This window comes from Agelaius phoeniceus, chromosome 1, assembly GCF_051311805.1.
Source record: "Agelaius phoeniceus isolate bAgePho1 chromosome 1, bAgePho1.hap1, whole genome shotgun sequence".
Lineage (NCBI taxonomy): Eukaryota > Metazoa > Chordata > Aves > Passeriformes > Icteridae > Agelaius > Agelaius phoeniceus.
In genome coordinates, this window is record NC_135265.1 from 8,526,853 (window position 1) to 8,546,299 (window position 19,447).

The 19,447-nt window shown below is 40.7% G+C and overlaps 1 protein-coding gene across 5 annotated transcripts in view; it reads left to right on the top strand.

Moving 5' to 3' along the window:
* The first annotated feature begins 420 nt into the window (after nucleotides 1-420).
* RBM33 (RNA binding motif protein 33) overlaps nucleotides 421-19,447 on the top strand; it is a 103,385-nt gene continuing 84,358 nt past the window's right edge. For 3 of the 5 annotated variants that reach the window (XM_054647310.2, XM_054647317.2, XM_054647343.2), the window contains exons 1-4: nucleotides 421-671; nucleotides 12,306-12,384; nucleotides 17,263-17,311; nucleotides 19,096-19,172. In XM_054647310.2, coding sequence (XP_054503285.2) covers nucleotides 644-671; nucleotides 12,306-12,384; nucleotides 17,263-17,311; nucleotides 19,096-19,172 — 233 coding nt within the window. In that variant the 5' untranslated portion in view covers nucleotides 421-643. The remainder of the gene's footprint in view (nucleotides 672-12,305; nucleotides 12,385-17,262; nucleotides 17,312-19,095; nucleotides 19,173-19,447) is intronic. The other 2 variants (XM_054647333.2, XM_054647325.2) reach the window with 1 other exon arrangement.

A 19,447-nucleotide genomic window follows, 5' to 3' on the forward strand; every position in this document is an offset into this window, starting at 1 on the left:
CCGCTGTTCCGTCACGGGCTGGCCTCGATGATCTCAGGTCTTTCCCAACTTGAGCCCGTGATTCAGTGCGGGCCGCGCATTTCAGCGGTAGTACGAGGAATCACCCACGTCCCCAAGCGACACGTACAGACCTCCATGAGGGAGTCTCTCCCTCCCACTCCCCCTGTTTGTGCAGGCCAGTGGAGCCTGCACCAACACCGGCTCAGCCGCCCCGCACGCAGCCGGGACAGCGAGCGCTGGCCGTGCCGTGCCCCGCCCCGGCCGCCATTCCGCCCTCACGCCGCCCCCGCGCACGCGCCCCGCCCGCCGCGCACGCGCGCCGCCCTCCCGCCCCGCGCACGCGCGGGGGGCGCCGGCCTGACCAACCAGCGGCGCGCGCCGCCCGCCCGCCCCCGCCGCGGAGGGAGGGCCCGAGGTCCGCCACCGTCCCAGCATGCAGCGCGGCGGCGACGGCGGTGGCGGCCGCCATGTCGTGCTAGTTTGTTGTTCTCCGGCGGCGGGAGCGGGGCCCGCCGGGCGCTGAATCCGAGCCCTTCCCGGCCCCTCGCCCGCGTCCTTCGCCGCGGCACCGGCACCCGCCGCTCCGGCGGGCGGCACCGCGGCGCTGCTGCGACCCGCCGCCGCCTGGGCCGGCCGAAGAGCCATGGCTGCCGCGCTGGGAGGAGGCGCAGGTGGGTGCTGGGGCCGCGCCCGGGGGAGCGGGGCCGGCTCGGGGCGGCGCGGCCGGCGGGGTGAGGGGACCGCGGGCTCGGTGGGGCCCGCCCGGGGCCTAGGCGCTGCCACGGGCACGGCTGGGGGCGGCGCGTCCCGCGTGGCCGGGGCTGGGGGCGCGGATCGGGGGGAGAAGGAGCGGCCCTGGCGCCGCGGGGTCCTGGCAGCGCCGCTCCGCTCCTGGGACCGGCCATGGCAGGGAGCGGCTGCGGCCGCTCGGCGGGGCAGGGCCCGTGGGGACAGCGGCCTCGCCGCGGGTGCGGGGCCTTCGGGGGACGTGGGTGGGTTTTAGTGAAAGACATTCACAGGGTCAGTTAGGATGGAAAACATCTGTGAGACCGCCCAGTCCAACCTATGGCCGAACACCACCGTATCACCTAAACCACGGTACTAAGTGCCACGTCCAGTCGTTCTTTAAACACCTCTAGGGATGATGGCTATTTTTTCACATAGTTTTTACAGGTACAGGTATGTGGCTCGAGTAACACGTCTTTAATCTGCAGCATAGCTATAATTTATTTCGTAGACTATCAAGAAGTAGAGGATCTCACTTGAGAAGTGTAAAATGAAGTCAGTGTTTGACTCCAAGATTCTCAGGTGTTTGTTCCACTGTGCTTCTGCATGAATACAGATACTTGTACACACGGCATTTTAATAGACAGCTCTGTGGTTCTGATTACGCAAACTTTAAAATGAGAACATTTGGTTGGGTGATTAAAAGAAAGTCTTTCAGGGGTCTCTCTGGAGTCTTCAGGAGTGATAAAGTTAAGAGGATTTGTGTGTTTCTGTGCTTGCTTTCATTAGGAGTAGCAGTTTTTGATAAAGGCTGATCAGAGTGGTCAGTTGACCCACTTGTCCTTGTCTGTACAAAAGTTTTTTGGTGATTTAGTCTCAGTAAGTTGTTGTCGAGGAGGAGAGGAGTGGTTGGTTCAGTGCTCACTCAGCTGAGGGGTCTGACTGTGCTCCATGGTTGGTTTGATGGGTAACTAGGAAATAACCATAATTACATTTTTATGGGAAGTCTTACCGTACATAAAGGTAAATGTTACAAAGAAATCCCCAAATTTAGGATTTGAGTTTGGGAAGAAGACTAGGAAGGACAACACTACTGGTAAAACAGCAAATAGTTTAATACCTTGAGCATTGTTATAATAGGATTAAATATACTGCAATATTTGAGTTACTTTTCGAAAGTCTTTGTGCTAATTTCTGTGGTTCAGGTCTGTGGTTCCACTTGTGATGTGGAAGTAAGGTTGCCATTCATGTGCTAGGTGGAAGTTTTTGTGGTATTTTGAGGATAGAGTAATTTAAGTAAAGTTTCACTTTTGAAGCATTTTCGTTCTCATGTTTAAAACTGCTTCAAGCTGAATGAACGTGCTTTCATGTACTGCAGCAGGCAACCTTCAAGAAAGTGGTGAAACTGCCATTTCAAGGCTGATTTTTGTTGTTGTGGAGTTCCCATTTGTGTCCAGGGGTGAATTGGGATCCCTTTGTTTTTTTAAGTGGGCACAAGCAGTTGTTTGTTCAGCATTCACACTGTGCTCATCAGTAAATGGCGGCCACTTAAATATGGTCTCTGCCCCATATAGACAGTGTTTGTTTACTCTTGGTGCAACACTTGCTGAATGGAGGAACCCACAGGTCACACACTTATGTGGTCCATGTGACTGCTCAGGGAAAATTCCTGGTTGAGGTTGTTAAATACATTTTTAAAGCCCAGTCAAGAAAGCCTAGGACTTACAGAAAAGGAATATGCAGCTGTTTTTGGGAGGGGACTGCTGTCTAAAGTCAGTAGTGGTAGCATGTGAAAGAAGCCCCAAACTAAGTGGTTTTGGTTGTTTAAAGTTTTAACTGTAGAAATTAATGTTTGGAATTTAGTTTTTGAATTTCTGGGGTGAGGAAAAGACTAAAATATGGGCATAACAGCACCCCTCTGCTTTCTTAAAAGAAAAAAAAAGCAGGCTAATGATTGGTAAAATAGTACAAAATAGGTGTCGTGGATATAAATTAGTGTTAATTTGACATTGTAGCATGACTCCTGACAAAATTGGATAGTTTTGGCTTTGAGGATGCAGATTAAAGTTTAAGTCCTCTGTAAGGGTGTGTTATAGGACTGAGAATGAAATGTGAAATGTCTGTGTTGGCTGAACATTTCAATGTATTTGATGGAAGGAAGATGATGTGTCTGTTGGACAGCATGTATGGACTCATTGCTCATTTATAGTTTTTCAAGTTTTGGGGAAATACTGGTGTGATTCTTTAGAATAAATAATTCACAAGTACTTCTGTGACCAGATGTGTTGGTGCAGCAAAGCTTTCTAAGGATGAAGGTTAAGGCTCTTTTGGTGTTGGGTTTCACAAACCAGAAAGTTTTGAAGTGATGGTCTGTGAGGTCTCTGGGAGTAATTCACAGTTGCATAATAGTTTGCAAATTCTTTAGCTAATCAGCCTGATCCAACCTGCTTCAAGCTGTAGAATGGCTGCATGTTGAAACATGAGAAGTTGAGGTGAGTGTGCAAGTGATGAGGGACCTTGAGGGCTCATCGTTGCTCATTGATAAGGCACTGGTTCCCAAACTTTGTTCCAATTTTACACACAAAAACAGAACCAGAGGAAACACTGAGTGTTGAGTAACATAATCTTAAAAGGTGAGTGTAGAGAGGATGGAGGCATTCTCCTCACCAGGATCCATGCAGAGCAGGCGAGGGACAATGGCTACAAATTGCACCAGGAGAGGCTTCACTTGCTACAAGAAAGACTCTTTTAACAGGGAGGATAATCAGTCACTGGAAAAATTTCCTCAGGGACATGATGGAACCTCTGTTACTGGAGGCTTTTGGGATGTGTTTGGACAGGGTGCTAGATAAATTATCTCCTCTAGGCTCCCTTTTTCATGGGAGACCAAGTGGTGTTGGAGGGTCCCTTCAAACCTGGACTTCTACATGGTTTAATGATCATATAAGGTAAAGCCATTTGTATAAATGCTGACATTTTTTCTTGATACTTATCTTGATATTTCTGGAGTCAGTGTGCAGCTAGATATTAGTCTCATTTAGGGAGAGGTTAAGCAACAAAACATGTTCAAAACAAAGCAAGGAGAATCTTTTCATTTTCTGCCATACTGCAGTAAGGGAAAATTATTGTAAATTTTCTTTTTGGATTAGTTTACTTCTGATGAACATCAGTAGCCTGGAAGACTTTGGGTGGAGATGTCTTGGGGTTGTGAGTCATGACATGGGATGGGGTGGAGGAGGAGTTGGAGAGGGTCCATTGACAGATGTGTCCCTTCCTGCTGGCAGTCTTGCATGGACAGTGGCAGAATGGGTGTTTCTTTACCTCTGAGGCTGTCAGCAGCTTCACTGAATCTGAGCATGTTTGAGGTCTGCTCCTGCACTCTCAGCAGTGTCAGGGCTTTAAAAGCCTCTTGTGAAGCAGTTGATAAAAAGTGGAGCAAAGCTGATCCTGCTAGCACAGCATGTGTGGTAGGTTCTGTGTGTTGTGGATCACTGTCCAAGGATGCAGTAGAAATTGTCCAGGGTGACAGATTCAGTTGAACTTGAGCTTCAGGCTATTCAGCAGTGGCCTCCAGGGACTGGAAATAGATTCTGCATTTGTGCCTGGGTGATGCACACATTAAAACTCCATGTCTTAGAGGTCTAAAGAGTTTACAGTTCATAAAATAATATGCTCAGGGTGTACCAAGAACCTGTGCACCTGTGTTGTATGTAGTATTGTACTAGGGGCTAGTGCCAGAAACCAGTGCTAAGTAGTGTGCTTGAGGCAGGGAGCTGTCCTTTAAACACAGCAGTGTTTAATCTCTGCTTTTTTGACAAGGTCTCACTCTTCTGAATGTCTTCTCTTTTCAAGTCATCTGAAATAAACATAGCCTTAGTATCAGTTGTTTTTACAAAAGCCAGGCCAAATTATTTTGTATCAAATACTACACCTCAGATTTAGATCACATAGAATTTGTTGTCAGAATAATTTAAGATGATGGCTTTCAGAGGCTTGACCAAAAAACTTCCAAGTAAGTGATGTGATTCACCTTGTGTTATGTTGTGCTGTGATGCAGCTTCAATTTTAACTATAATTTTGGTTGCTCTGAAGGATGCTGGAGAGTTTCTGGAGAGTTGCAGTTTCTCATCAGTGTCCAAATCCATTTAGGAACCAAGCTCATGTGGATTTCATTTAAGCTCTCAGCTTTCCTTCACTGTTGAACATTTGTAATATAAAGACTATGGCACTTTTGGTTTTCCAAAGCAAATATATTTTCTAGTTCAATCAGACTTTGAAAGTAGATTTTTTGTGTGACTTGGTAGTTTTGGGTTTAGATGTAGTTTATTAATTAAAAAAGAAAAGGAAGAAGAGACCCTATTTCTTTCAAGCATTGATTAAGAAATTTCAATTCCAGACAGCATATCATAATTAGTTCTGATCTTGCATACTGCTAGTGACTTGCTTTGCATACAAACTCTCAAAAAAAAAGGTTGGTTATAAGAAGATAAAAATAATTTCTCTCCTGTAGTACCTTATTTTGCTTTATGTCTTTGAGGAAGCTAAACTTTGTCTACAAAAATAATTTGGAAACAAAACATGAAATACACTAATTGAGGAACGGGTTAGGCAGTTGTTGGGTTGTCATACTTAGTCACCGAGTACTTAGGGCTTCTATGAGTAATTGTTTACCAATATCAAGGCTGTCTGGTGTCTGTCCCTGAACAGATAAACTGAACTGTTTGTGTTTCAGTGTGGTGTATTTGTGCATAATGTGGTAGTGAGGCTGAACATGATTTTTTTGATGGTGTAGGAAGGTTGATTATTTTGTAATAAGTGGGACTGGATTTATAGTGGGCTTCATGAAGTGTTGGGTTTGTAGCACAGACTTGGATTCAGAAATTCCTGTTGACCTCATGTTTTTTTTCCTGCCAGATGCTGTCAGGATTTGTTACCAGAAGTTTCTGTTAAACTGATGTTAACAGTACAGTTACCTTGCCAGCCTGTGCTACAGGCACACACATTGCTCATGAAACCTGTTTTTTGTGTTGCATGGCAAGAGATACCAAAATTCAGTTCACTGTTTAGCTGTTATCACATGGTGTACTCAGGTGCAGAAAATCAAGTTTTTACAATTCCTATCTGTTTTGTAACCTTTAACAATGAAATATGCAGAAAAATATTTTGTAGAAATATGTTATTACATAAAAACAATCTGGTAAAATGTTTTTAAGCTGGAGTCTTGCTCTTGAAATGCTGCCAAGTTGTCATGTTTAGTGTTTTGAATGGGATAGAGCAAGATGGGCTTGTTATATTCAGTATTATTTGAAAAACATTGAAATGGTGTTTTTCATGTGGTAAATGACCTTTTCTTCTCTAGTTTTCTGTTATTTTCTTTTTCTTTTTTTATTTTACTGGCTCCCTTACCTATCAAAGAATCATATTTGGTTTATTTTTATTTTGCCCCAAAGCAGTGAGTTTTAGTCACTTCATTGAAAGACCTGTTGGATAAAGAGTATGTAGGACTTTTTTATCCATTGAATTATAGGATCATTGTGGCATCTCCATCTTGTTTTCAATCAGGAGAAGTCTTCAGTGCCTAAAACTTCAATAATAAGCTTTGTGTTCATGAAAGTGTAATGCTGAAGCAAACCAGAACGTAGAATTTTGAATTGTTCAGGTTTGTGAGACAGCATCTGGTTAGTGTTCCAGAAAGCTTTTAGGTGTAGGTCTGGGAGGACTGAAAATGCAGTTGTCAAATGTTTTCCTTCCTCCAGAAGTCTTGGCCATGTCACTGCAGTAAAATACTCCATCGTAGCAACAGTTGCTATGTGTGACTACCTTTTCAGGCTCTTAGTACCATTTGAAGATGTTAAGAGCTCTGCAGTGTTCTGCTGATTTACCTCCCACGCTTGTGAGACTTGACTGTGCAGCTTAAGACTTCCATTTTACACAAAAAAATTATTTTATTGGAGGATTTTATTGAAGGGGTGTCCACAGAGTTACAAACTGCCATCAGCACAGCCAGAGAAGAAATGAGGTTTGTATTTTGTGGATTTCTGATGTGGATGATCTGTTCTCATTGAACAGGAAAAAAGATACCAGTTTTGGCCATATATTATAAAACCAGAACATAAGCTGTATGGAACAACTTGCAGCACTGCTGGTGCAGCACCAGGGTAAATATCAATAAAATAGGAGCCTTTTAGTGGGGGTCCTGTTGGATTTCCTGGAGATGCCCCAATGAAGCCAGGAATGAAGAATTTGACTCCATGTTGTCAGAAGGCTAATTTATTACTCTATAATACTATATTATATTAAAGAATATTATACTAAACTACTAAAGAATACAGAAGGGATACTTACTAAATACTAAAAAGGATAATAATGAAAACTCGTGACTCTCTCCAGAGTCTCAACACAGCTTGGCCCTGATTGGCCAGAGTGAAAACAACTCACAGCAGAATCCAATGAAACAATCTCCAAACACATTCCAGATGTGAGCACAACATAAGAGAAGCAAATGAGATAAGAATTGTTTTCCTTTTCTCTGAGGCTTCTCAGCTTCCCAGGAGAAAAATCCTGGGCAAAGGGATTTTTCAGAGAATGTGAATGCCACAGGGGCCCAAGTGTGTTTGTGTTTATTGTGCTTCACAGCTGGCCAGAGCCTTGCATGACAGGCTGCTCTGACAAGTCAGCCAGCATTAGTCCTTCTCTGCAGCATCCTGAAATTTCCCTGCCACTTTAGGAAGAGCCAAGTTGTGGGTTGCTTTGGTTTTCCCTCTTTAACTGGCCTGTTCTGCTTCCTTATTCACTTCATGCTTTTTTTAGTGTTCAATAGGTCTCTTTTGGTTTGCTGTGGGTTTTTTTTTTTTGTTTTACTTGCTGATTTTGCCTGGAAATCAGAGGGGGCTTAATGTGTTTAGAGATCACCTATCAGCATTTTCCAGTTGGTACCCAGCTGATGCACAAACATCCTCTTGGTGAGCTTTGCTGGAGGAGGAGCTGTGGCCAGTGCCTGGCGTGTCTTAGCAACAGTTGCTGTGTACCAGTGCTGCAAGAGAAACAGAACTTCTTCCCTGCCATAGGCATTTGAATGCTTTAAACCCTTATTTTCATGGATTTCCATCATCCATTTTTTTCCTACCATCTTCCACACAGTAATACTGAGAATTATTTTTAAAAAAAAAATTAAACTTTGGCTGTTGCTTTCAGTGGTTATGAACTCTGCTGATGCTGAGTGGTTTTATTTCTGTACAAGTTAATGTTTTACAGGCATTTAACTACCTGTGACACAAACATTGACTTAAAAGTTTCTCAAGGAGAAGCAGCTATAAATGTTACATTGATTGTTATTTACTGGTATTTTATGTTGTTATTGCCTAGACAGGTCAAAGAAAAAGAAATGTCTGTGTGGTTTAAGAAATGGAGAGAAAATGATGCCTCATGAGCACTGTTAGGTATCACAGCACATTGCAGGTGCAAGGCCTGAATCCATTTCAGAGCTGCTGTCTCACAAATAAAGCTGGCATAGAATGCTGTGTGTAACTGTTGTGACTTCCTTTTCTAAAGAAAAGCTACAACCTGCTCTGGGCTCTGACAGTCCTTAATGCCAAAATGGCATAATTTGTAACACTCAGTGTCAGCTGTCACAGAACAAATAAGCATAAAGAAGAAAAGCTGTCTCCTTCTGTCCCAAAGATCTTTATATCATGTGTGTTGAGATGAGAACAGGGAGGTGAAGGGGATGTGGGGAGCAGTTCTTGCAAGGTGTGGTCACTAAGGCAAATGCACCAGTCATTTTGAGGATTTTGTGTGCATCCTGCTGGAGGGCACTTGGGAAAGGAGCTTTGCTGGATGTGATTCAGCTCTGAATTTTGGTAGAAGTTGCTCATAAATAAGAAATAAGATGCAAGAAATTTGGAGGGGTTGGAAGAGCTGGAGCATAGAGGTTCATGATGTTGGCTGAGTGGTGAGAGTTCAGGTCCACACTTTCCAGGTTCAGAAACTTGCCAGGAGCTTGGACTGTCCTTTGCTATAATTTCTTCACTAGCAGTAGTAATAGGTTGAAACATTTTTATGGCTGTGAAACTTTGATATCTAGGTGGAAAAGTCAACCATGAGTTCTACCAAAAAGTGTTTCACTGTGCTGTGGAGAGATTCTTTGTGGAGAGAAGAAAGGTTTGGTGTGTAATTTTGTGTTGTCTAGATTTAAACTGGCTGATGTGAAGGTCCATCTCTGGAAGGATGGTGTGAAAGATCTTCAAGTGCTCCTGGTTTATAATGCAGCTCTAGTGCTAAAGGGGTGCCTGAAATGAAAAAATATATCTTGCAAGCAGGCACACCTTAAAAAGAATTTACAGTCTTCCTGGTGGCAATTTTCTTGAGCTGTGTTAGGCAATATTTGGACACTCGTTATTTGGGTTGCTGCCAAACCAGTTGCTTTACCTTAAAAAATAATCTTTGGTGGTGGTTACATCAAGTCAGTGGATTACTGTAATCCAGCTGTAAGAATAGTGTCAGTGTAGGATGTTCGTGCCCTTGAAATGTCAGTGCACTAAGGCACTGCAGCATGGTTTTGAGTGACCATAAAGAGAGCAATGTGACCTTTTTTCTTCCCCCCACAGAGACCACAGAATTAGTTAATTTAGTGTTCAGGAGGAAGATGGGAAATACTTGTGTATTTGTTTGATTTTCCTCTGTGAGTGAAATAGGAATTGGAATAGGAGGTTGCAATATGGAGATATTTGAGCAGAGACCTGTAAAACAACTGTTTTCAATGGCTTTAGATTATGCAAGTCAGTTAAAACATAAAAGATAAATTAAATATATACATATCTGTTGATAGTAAAGGGGAGAACCTCATCAAGGGGAATTATTTCTAGTTACTGTTTCAAAATAAAAGAGTTGCCACACTTGTCCTCTGTTGTATCATAATTCATACTGATCATTCTTTCATAGCTATTTATGATTGAAATTTCTGGTTTGAATGTTCTTAATACAGTGATGTTGCAAGATCTGGATTTTCTCTTTTTAATGTTTTTACCTTCTTTTAAACTTCCATCAGTCACTAACACTGATATTTTGATGAGATGGAGTGAGAAGTGAGTAGGTTTGTCATTGTATATGGGAAATATTCACTTAAGGATACTGGGCTGAGTTTAAAGAGCTGAAGACAGATTTGGTTTTGGAGATTTATTGAAAAAACCAACCAACCAAAAAACACAGTTCAATAAAACAGTTGTTCCTTGGCAGTGTACTTGGTCAAAGAGTTGAATGCAAATAGACTCAGGAGGGTAAGTGGATTTATGGCATTTTAGCAATCCCAATTCAGTGTCAGACTGCAAGGATTGGATTTTGTCCTTGCAGGCTGTATTTTGCAGGCCATTCAACTGAAGCAGGTTTCCTTCTGTTGAGCATAACTTTTGTCCACTTGTTGGATTCTTACCTAAGTTGTTAAAATGTGTGAACAGAGAGTGAATCCAGCTGTGCATTCTCTGTTGGGCTGCGGTCAGAGCAGGGGAGAGTGGAGGCTGAGGGTATGTGAGGGTATGTGCTTCCAGTTTCCTGGTGACAAGACATGATGTCTGAACAGAGCAAATGACCTTTGCATATTCTTGCAGAGAAATGGAAGTTTTTACATATTTCAGTAGCAAAATTGTCATTTGCAAACTAAGCTATGCAAGAGGAAGTGGTGGGCTAAATTAGGATATTTATTGAGAGAAATATGGAGCAGCAGTTGTTTCTTGGAAGGCAAGTGCATGTTTAGGTACAGAGTGTAACCTGCTTCAGTGACTTCTGGTGGTTTTACTGCCCCAGTTGAGATGACTGATGGTTTTTCCACCTGACTTCTCTCTTGTGCTGCATTGCTGCTGCTTCCCTGCCCTGTGCTGTCCTGATGTTCACTCCTATTTTCACATTGCCTTTGCAGGCTCAGTGGTAGTGGATGAGCTTGGGGCCTCCAAGGCAAGCAGAGATTTGGCAGATGATGTTATCTTCACCTCCACTGCATCTCAGTTCCATGCATTTCTGGGGAGCTGCTGTTTCTGGAATGACCTTCACTGGCAGATTTTGCCCATGATTTAGCTCATGCTCTGTTTCCTTTAGGTGATCCTTGTTGCAACAGTGAGAAGAGGCAAAGCTGTGTAGTACATTCTGGGGTTTTTTATTGTTGAAGCATGGAGATGTTGGTTGATAGTGGCTGACCATGAGCCAGAAGTGTGCCCAGGTGGCCAAGAAGGGCATCTTGGTTTGTGTGTGTGGCCAGCAAGGCAAAGGCTGTGATCATCTCTGTGATCATCCTTTTTCCTTGGTTCTTGTGAGGCCACACCTCAAATCCTGTGTTCAGTTTTGGGCCTCTCACTACAAGAACGACACTGAGGTGCTGGATTGTGTCCAGAGGAAGGCAGGGAAGTTGGTGCAGGGTCAGAGCACAAGTGTGACAAGGAGCAGCTGAGGGAGCTGGGGGGATCAGCCTGGAGAAAAGGAGGCTCAGGGGGACCTTATCTCTCTGAGAGGAGGCTGTAGCCAGGTGGGTCTGTCTCTTACCCCAGGTAACAAGGGATAACAGGATGAGAGGAAAAGGCCTCAAGTTGTGCCAAGGGAGGTTTAGATTGCATGTTGGAAAGGATTGTAAAGCTTTGGAACAGCCTTCCCAGGGAAGTGAAGTCATCATCCCTGGAAAGGTTCAAAAACATGGATATGGCACTTGAGGACATGTTTTAATGGTGAACATGGTTGGTGGTTGAACTTGGCAATCTTTCAGGTCTTTTCCAACCTTAATGATTCTGTAATTCTATGCTGGTATTTGTCTGTTTTCTTCATGCTAATTGAAAAGTAGAAAAAGGTGGTTTTGCATCTTCTAAACAACATGCACACTCCTACACCCACTCAGAAAATCCCATCTGTGTGGTTGCTTTGGCAACCTTTCATTTGGAATCAAAGGTTTAAAGAAACTGAAAGAGTTAAGAGTTTAGCTAGATTTAGTTAGGAGGATAGAAACAATTTATAATGATTAAGAGTATACCAAGAAGAGTAGAAGTAATGGGGAATAGTTAATTATTAGCAGATAGTAGTTAAGGCTAAGGATATAAATCACTTATGTGTCTTACTGTGTTTGAAGAAGCAGGATAAATATTTGGAGCTATTGTGAAAATGAAGAAACTGTGACCTCACCTGGGCCCTGAAACTTGAGCTATAGCCAAGGGGTCCAAAGCCTGCCAGCAAGGCAGAAGTAAAAAGGTCACTGTGCTCTCAGAAGACCACAGACCCATTTGGAAGCCCACTGACTTAATTCAACCAAGAGATTGTGCAGGTGTAAAAAGAACTTTGGACTCAATACATTTTAATGGGAAGCAGGGGTAGGTGGGGTTAGGAAATGCATTTGTATGGGTGTATTGGGTAATTATATGAATTTGTAAGACTTTTGTGAGTAAACGGAGAGCCAGAGCTCAGTGAATTTTGTACATCTTTGGGAAGTTACTCCCAAAGTGTGCCCAGTGCTGTCAATGAACACACACCACTTTCTAACTAGTTGGAGAGTTCTATTCTGTGCTTCAGTTTCAGTAAGGATTATTTAATGTAGTCACTTTTTTTTACAGATGATGACTTTGATCAGTTTGATAAGCCTGGTGCAGAAAGGTCTTGGAGAAGAAGAGCTGGAGATGACGACTGGGACAGGTAGGTAGAATATTTCCATGTTCAGTTCTGTAAGCTGAATTGCATTGTTCTGTTTTCCCATTCTGGCATTTTGTACTCTAACATTTAGAGCAGTGCACATTTAGATTCTAATGAAGATGTTGTTTTGCATGTGTCAGCCAATGCTAGATCATGCCAAACATGTACTTGCCTTGAGGAATATAGAGCATTGTGAAGAGATGCCTTTAGAAATTGGATAAATACAAAGTATTTGTGGTGTGTAATTTTGCAATTAATGTTTTGGTTTTGCTTTTAAATATTTAATAGAGCTAGGTGGTTTAAATAGAATTTGCTAGTACTTGAATTTTCCCAATTTAATTTTTAAAATATTTTTTACTTTAATGTTTAAATTAATGTTTAAATTTTTTTACTTTGATCTTTAAATTCCCATTATCAAAGTTCTACTTCAGTTTTAAATTGGGGGAGAGGAGGAGAGCTTAGGCATGGGCTTCTTCAACAATATGACTGTTCTAAAGATAGAGAAGTGTGTGTGCTCTGGGTTGTTTTGGGGGAGAATGTGTGTTCTTTTATGAGACAGGAATCAAGCTGCTAGCTACACTGATCTGCTCTTTCTGGGAGAAAACATTTCACTTATTTCTGTCATTTTTCTATGATTCCTTTTTAGTAATAGACTTGTTCAGACTTTGCCAGTGGTTTTCACTCTAAAAGGGAGAAAATATTCCAAGTAGATTTCTGTCTTCTCTAATAATCACTCAAGTGATTGTAGTAAACAAATTTTACTGTAAGTAGTTTTCCACAGAGCTGAGCCCTTGGAGTAAATCAACTGCTCTACATTTATTGTCATTCCAGAGGCATTAGTTTCCTCTTCCTTGGTGTTCTGCTAGGTTGAGTGGGTAGTTTTCATTGCTGCAGGAGGATGACTGAGGAATTTGGGCAGTAGCTCTGTATATTCAAGGTGTTGTGCTGTTTGCTGATGAGCAGTGCCTGCTCTCTGTCAGCCCAGTGCAGCTGTTTGAGGGTTGCATGCTGAGGTGCACCAAGGAGCTGCTCTGCTTTGAGAGTGCAATTAAAATGCTGGGACTCTCCTGGGCTGCCTCCTGTACCCAGGACTGGCTATTCAGAAACCTTAAAATTGCAGGCAGAATGTTTTGTATTGGAATATTTTCTGAACTTTTGGCCTTTGGTGCATAATAAATGGGTGGGCTCTTAGCTGCTGACTGGTCACATTCAGGTTTAGCTCCCTACTCATCACTTGATAAGATCTGAAAGAGTCCAGCAGCTGTTACATCAGAAGTTGGAAGCTTTTACCCAGTGGCAAACTCTGCTTGTGCAAAGCTGATTTTAATAGGGCTTGACAGTAGTTTTAGAGTATTTGCACTGAGCTGAGACTTTGAAGTATAAAGGGATTTAGTTTTAGAAAAATGTTTTCATTTATGTGTTTATTATTAGCTGTATTTAATTTAAGAGAGATTATCAAAAATTCAGTAGTGAAATTGTGAGGGAAGTGGTTTCAGTTGCAGAGCAGAAGATTCTAGAGTTTCATCTTGCTGATAATTTCAGAAATCTCATTTTACAACTGTATCTAGTAAAATGCTATTTGTATGTCTTGGAATATTTTTTTTTGTTTAATATTATTCTTTTTAAATTGCAAAGCTCTCTTTGTAGGTGTTGAGTTCTGTGGTTGTCTTGGCAATTAGAAATGCTGTACATGGTATGTTGCCTAATGTAATTGCTTAGGAGTTTTTTACCTACTTGGCCTAATTCAGTGTAGGACATAGTTTCTCAAAGATGGAAAAAAGGCTGGATGAACACAGTAATCTTGGTGTTTTAATCCTTCATGTGTTGTTTTCAACTGAAGCATCATTTGGGAGGGAGAGATGAAGGAGTTCTGATAGTCACACATCCTCATCAACCATCAGCTCCTGCTGTGTTGTTACTTGACTGAGTCCCATGCCCCAGTCACTTAAATAATTAAAATAATAAGATTTTGAATATAGAAGTAATATATTTATTAGTAGTATATTTATTTTATATATAATTAAATATTGAATTTTCATATCTCTGTCCTTTCTCAAACCCTGGAGGGTGTTAACTGAGAGTTGGAAGGCCCCAGTTATTTGGGAGTACAAATTGTTCTTGAGACTTCTCCCCATTTTTCCAAGTTTTTTTCCTGAAACATTTGTGTCCTTGCTACTGCTCATGTTTAATGAGGCATGCTTATGAAATTGGAGACTTGAAAGGGCCAGTCTGATGTCTTTATCACGTTAATTTGTACATTTCTCTCATTAAGTAGCCCAAAGCTTGGGTTTGGGAAAAACCTGCATTTCTGGTGCTCTCCTTCAAGATGACAGGGCAGGTTTAGTAGCTGATTTTTGCTGAAATTCACTCGTTCAGACCCCTCTTTGAGATTACTGATTTCTCTATGCTGGCTGAAAATTTTCCACTTTTTATTGTCTGCTTTGTTGTGTTGTTTTGTTTTTGTTTTGTTTTGGTTGGTTGTTTTTGGTTTTTTGTGGGTTTTTTTTTTTTTTGGTGTTTTGGTTTTTTTGGGGTTTTTTTTGGTTATTTTTTTCTAATTTGAGTAGGCTAAATTTATTCAGTGAGGAAAATGTTGGGTATTGGGAGTTGAGGAAGGGGAGGAAAATCTTTCTTATGAGAGCAACAAACCCAAAATTATCTTAACCCAGTATTTTCTGGTATTGTGGTTTTGGAAAGACTTTTAAGACTTTCGTGTCTTGATGATAGCAAGAGTGAGATGCTTTTGGAACTAGAATAGGTGTGTACTTTTAGTTCCACTTTACTGTGCAGGCTTTTCACTGTTACTTTGTTTACTAAAAAAGTTACTCATGGTCATTTTTCTTTTTCTAATTTATCAATGAAAATACTGAATGATATTGAATTTTTTAATAGGCTTTGAAGGGCACCCTGTGAACGACACTTTGCTTCTGATACAAACTTCATTTATATCCTAGTGTTAATTTTTTTTGACTGTCAAGCAATAGGTCAGAGTTTCTGAAAATCTAGAATATGTTTGCAGTTAATTTTGGAGATCAAATGTTGGTTTTTTTCCGAAACAATCACTTCAGGGATCCTTTTAATAATTTGGTAAATAGGCCTAGGTGTGTTTAGATAACTAAATTAATCTTTCACTTTCTTTTGCATTCCTTTCCTTAATCTGAATTTCTTGCTACCCAAACTTGGGTTTTATCTTTGAATGCTGCTGCAACATATGCTCTTGGCATCTCTTGGAATTTCTCTAGTGCAGTTTTATTAAAAGCTGTCATGGTTGGCCATAGTGCTGGAAATATTTTCAAACATTTTGGTGCATTTGTCAGATTACTGACAGTTGGAAAGATAAGTGTTTTCTTTTTTTTTTTTTTTTAAGAGACAGAATTGAAGTAGGAAATTCTTCTGCAGCCATTTCTGTTCCATAGACTCTCCTGTCTCTAAAAGAAAAAGCTGAATTTCTAGTCAGTTTGCTCTTTGGAATGTGTGATATGTCTTATCTCCCAGTTTTTGTTTAATATTCCATGGAGCACAAAACAATTGCTATTTGTTAATGTTCAGTCATTCCTGGACCTGTTTGTGATCAGTAATAGTAGATAAATTCTGTATACTGATGTTGATGTCCTATTTGGTGTATCATTTGGCTTATTTGGCATGTTTGGCTTATTTGGTGTATCATTTGTTCTTTCCTAGCCCACAAGAGTTTTACAGCCCTCACTACCCCTTCCCTCCTATGTTATCTCTACAGTAATTGGCTCTGAAAGAGATTGATCCATCTGAAAACCAACTGCTGTACATTTTGGGATTGTGCCCCCATTTTCAAGCATTTGCCATGTAGTCCTAAGGAACTCCTACACAAATTCCTTTCCAGTTTGTATAGGCTGTTCTCACTTGGGATGATTTGGGTTTTCTGTACTACCTAAGGGGTGGTGGGTTTTGTTTCTCTTTTTTTTTTTTTTTTAAGGTGGTCAGGTAGAGATAGTCTCTGAAAGTACAGCTCGTATTTCAAATCACTGGCATCTCATTGTAGTATTGATATGCATATTCTAATCCATGTTTTTGTCAGTAACAAGTAATTGTTATTGAAGGGGAATCTGGTCATCCCTGTCACTAGATAGTCCTTTCACTGAAGGAGGAATGAAATTAAGCAGTTTGTCTGAAGTTTAGCTCACCTTGAATGTAGTTCCTTGCACTGAATTGTATTTATGGGGCAGTTGCACTGTGATAGCAGAAGTGTTGTAAGCCAATATTTCTGTGCTTCCTGAGTTCTGGGGCACAAATATAGAACTGATGAAACATGCATTTGATTTTGTCACCCTACAAATGTGTGTTTGACCTTACCCTCAACTTGAGGAGGAGGAAATGAAGTATTTATGCAAGATCAAGGCCTAAGCCTGGCTTTCAGGACAGGTCCAGGCTCCCAAGCCAGGCAGCTCTCCAGGCTCCCAGCTCCTTGCTGAGTGCAGCTTGGGCCACATGGGGACCTGCAGACTGAGCCCACAGGACATTCCTGTCCCATGTCCTCCCTGGGGAGCTGGAAATCAGCAATTTGGAGTTTGGACAGTGTGTCCAAGTGGCCTTGGAGTGAAGGATCTACAATGGCTGTGTTTTGGCTGGCTGTGCCTGTTCCTATGTTGTGTTCAGTTCAGGGAATATGGAAAGGAGAGCATATAGAAATGAAGTGACTGTGCAATAGCAGACTTATTGAATATGTATGATCTGTTGTTTCACTGAAAAGTAAAAACCTTTTATTCTCTGAATGCTTTGCTAAAATAGGCTTTGTGCTGGCTTGGCAATAATCCTCCTTGAGGCAGTTTTTTAAGGCATATGCCCTGTAAGGTTTTTGGGTTTGTTTTGTAAAGTTCAGCTTCTTAAATTGGTTATGTTTTGCAGTGAACTTGATGATGACTTGCTTGGAGAGGATTTGCTGACTGGAAAAAAGGTAAGAGATGTGCATTAAAGTGAATTATTTCAGATATTAAAGTGTGAATGTTGTTCAGCTTAGACAGTTCAGGTGTTTGGTTTGACCTCATGTATTTTACAGTCACCTCCCCAAAGCACAGCCAGAGGTACCTGAGGTCTGCCTTACTGCCAGAGCATTCTGCACCCAGGGCTTTGGTTCCTTTTGTGAAATACCTCCAAGTGTGACTTTTTAAAATAAAACTTAGCGAAAAATTTCTTTTCAACCCAGTTAGGTCTCCTGAATGCTAATTATCATGATGGAAAATTTAATCCAAGTGTCACTTTCCTGGCTGTTAAAAATCACTTGTCAAAATACCAGCAGTATTTACCAGAGAGGAAATCAAAAAGCAGTCATTGTTGGCTGTGAAAGTTCACACTCAGTGTGCATGATCTGCTACCTTGTTGTCTGATGAGGAAACATATTTTTCCCCCTTTAAAGTGAGGGGAAAAATATGTCAGCAGCTAAAACTGGGAAACATAAACAAGTTTTCCCCATGTCTGCTATAGACTCTTCCTGCTGGTACCTATTTCCAGGACTGAACTCTGGGAAAAGAGCTAAATTTACCTTTGGATTTGCCAGATATCCATAGGAGAAGACATGTTTGAGAAATCAAATTGACAGATCACCTATTTCTATATTTTATCTTTTAAATGAACTAATTTTGAAAGTAGTTTTTGAAGTTCCAGTTGGAGATGAATAGGTTGTTAAGAAACCCAGCTCTATATTAAGAGTTGAGTTTTATATATTGTAGTTTTTTATAACCATCTTCTAAATGTTGGAAGTTAGCTTCTTGAAATTATTATAGCTTCTGTAACCATTTCCTATAGGAGGTTCCTTATTCTCATGTGCTGGTTTAAAGAGGATACAATTCCAGGAGGATAATGATTGCAGATGTTTGTTACACAGTTACCAAAACCAGAAGTGGTTAATATTGAATGGAGGTGATAAAGCTACTTACTTATCTTTAAAAATTATATATGTGAATGCTAAACAGTACTTGATTCTCCAATGTATTCTAGTTTTTTGTGCCTTTTTTATTCTGTTTAATTTGCCATGTTACAGGCAGTATCTGTGGGTATGGACTCATGTGAAAGTTTTCCCCGAGTTATTTAGGCTAAACTTCCTTCTATTTAATCTCATTCCAGTATACTTTTAGATAAATCTATCTTTGTGTAACCTTGCTGGCCCTATTACTTTAGAGGTTGGAAATGTTACTCAGCAGAACTGCAGTTATGTCTCCCTAGGGGGTAATTATTTAAAAAAAGAAACAACTGAAAGTTGTTTAATTTGAGAGAAATTCGGAGGTTTTTTCTTCTCTTACAAAGTAATCATGATTTTTCAGTTTTCTTTATCATATCCTTTCTTCCAGTCTCCTATTTCTTCTCTCTAGAAATTGCAATTCATGTGTTTTCTGGACTTGTCTAATGTATCAATGTCACAAGGCTGTGTACAAGAGCTAACCTTCCTTCCTTCCTGGTCTGTCTTAAGTGAGGTGTCATCTTTGGCCATATTTGAGAGTGCATCAGTGAAAAAGAAGTGTTGATAGACAAACAAATTTGAGTTCTGTAAATTTCCTTAGGATTGTCAAAGATGTATTTTAAAATTTGTGATCTTGTGTTGTGTGATTTTTATTGTTGAATTATGTAATTTCTTTGAAGATATGGTCTTAGTTTGGGATGTATTCTTCATAAAAAATATTTAGCCTTCAGTACTTAGTTAAGTTTGTATCTTTGTGTTCATGATTGACTTTTTTTGAAACCTAGAATCAGTCAGACTTGTCAGATGAAGAGCTGAATGATGATCTTCTGCAAAGTGACAATGAAGAGGAACAAGAATTTCGGTATTTCTTTTTTGAATCTTGTCTTGGATAACTCAAAGCTATGAATGACTCCTATTACTGATAACTATTAACTACTAAACTGAAGTTATTGGTATATACTTAAAATAGTTTTGCTTTTTACCTAGCCAGCTACTTAGTGATTAGTAGCATTGTTAACATTTCAGTAAAATTATTTCTTGTTAATTTTGATCTAATAAATTTATTCAAATTTCTAAAAAACTTATAAGAAGAAATAGTGTAATCTGCTGTGCATATAGAATTAATTATAAGCACTT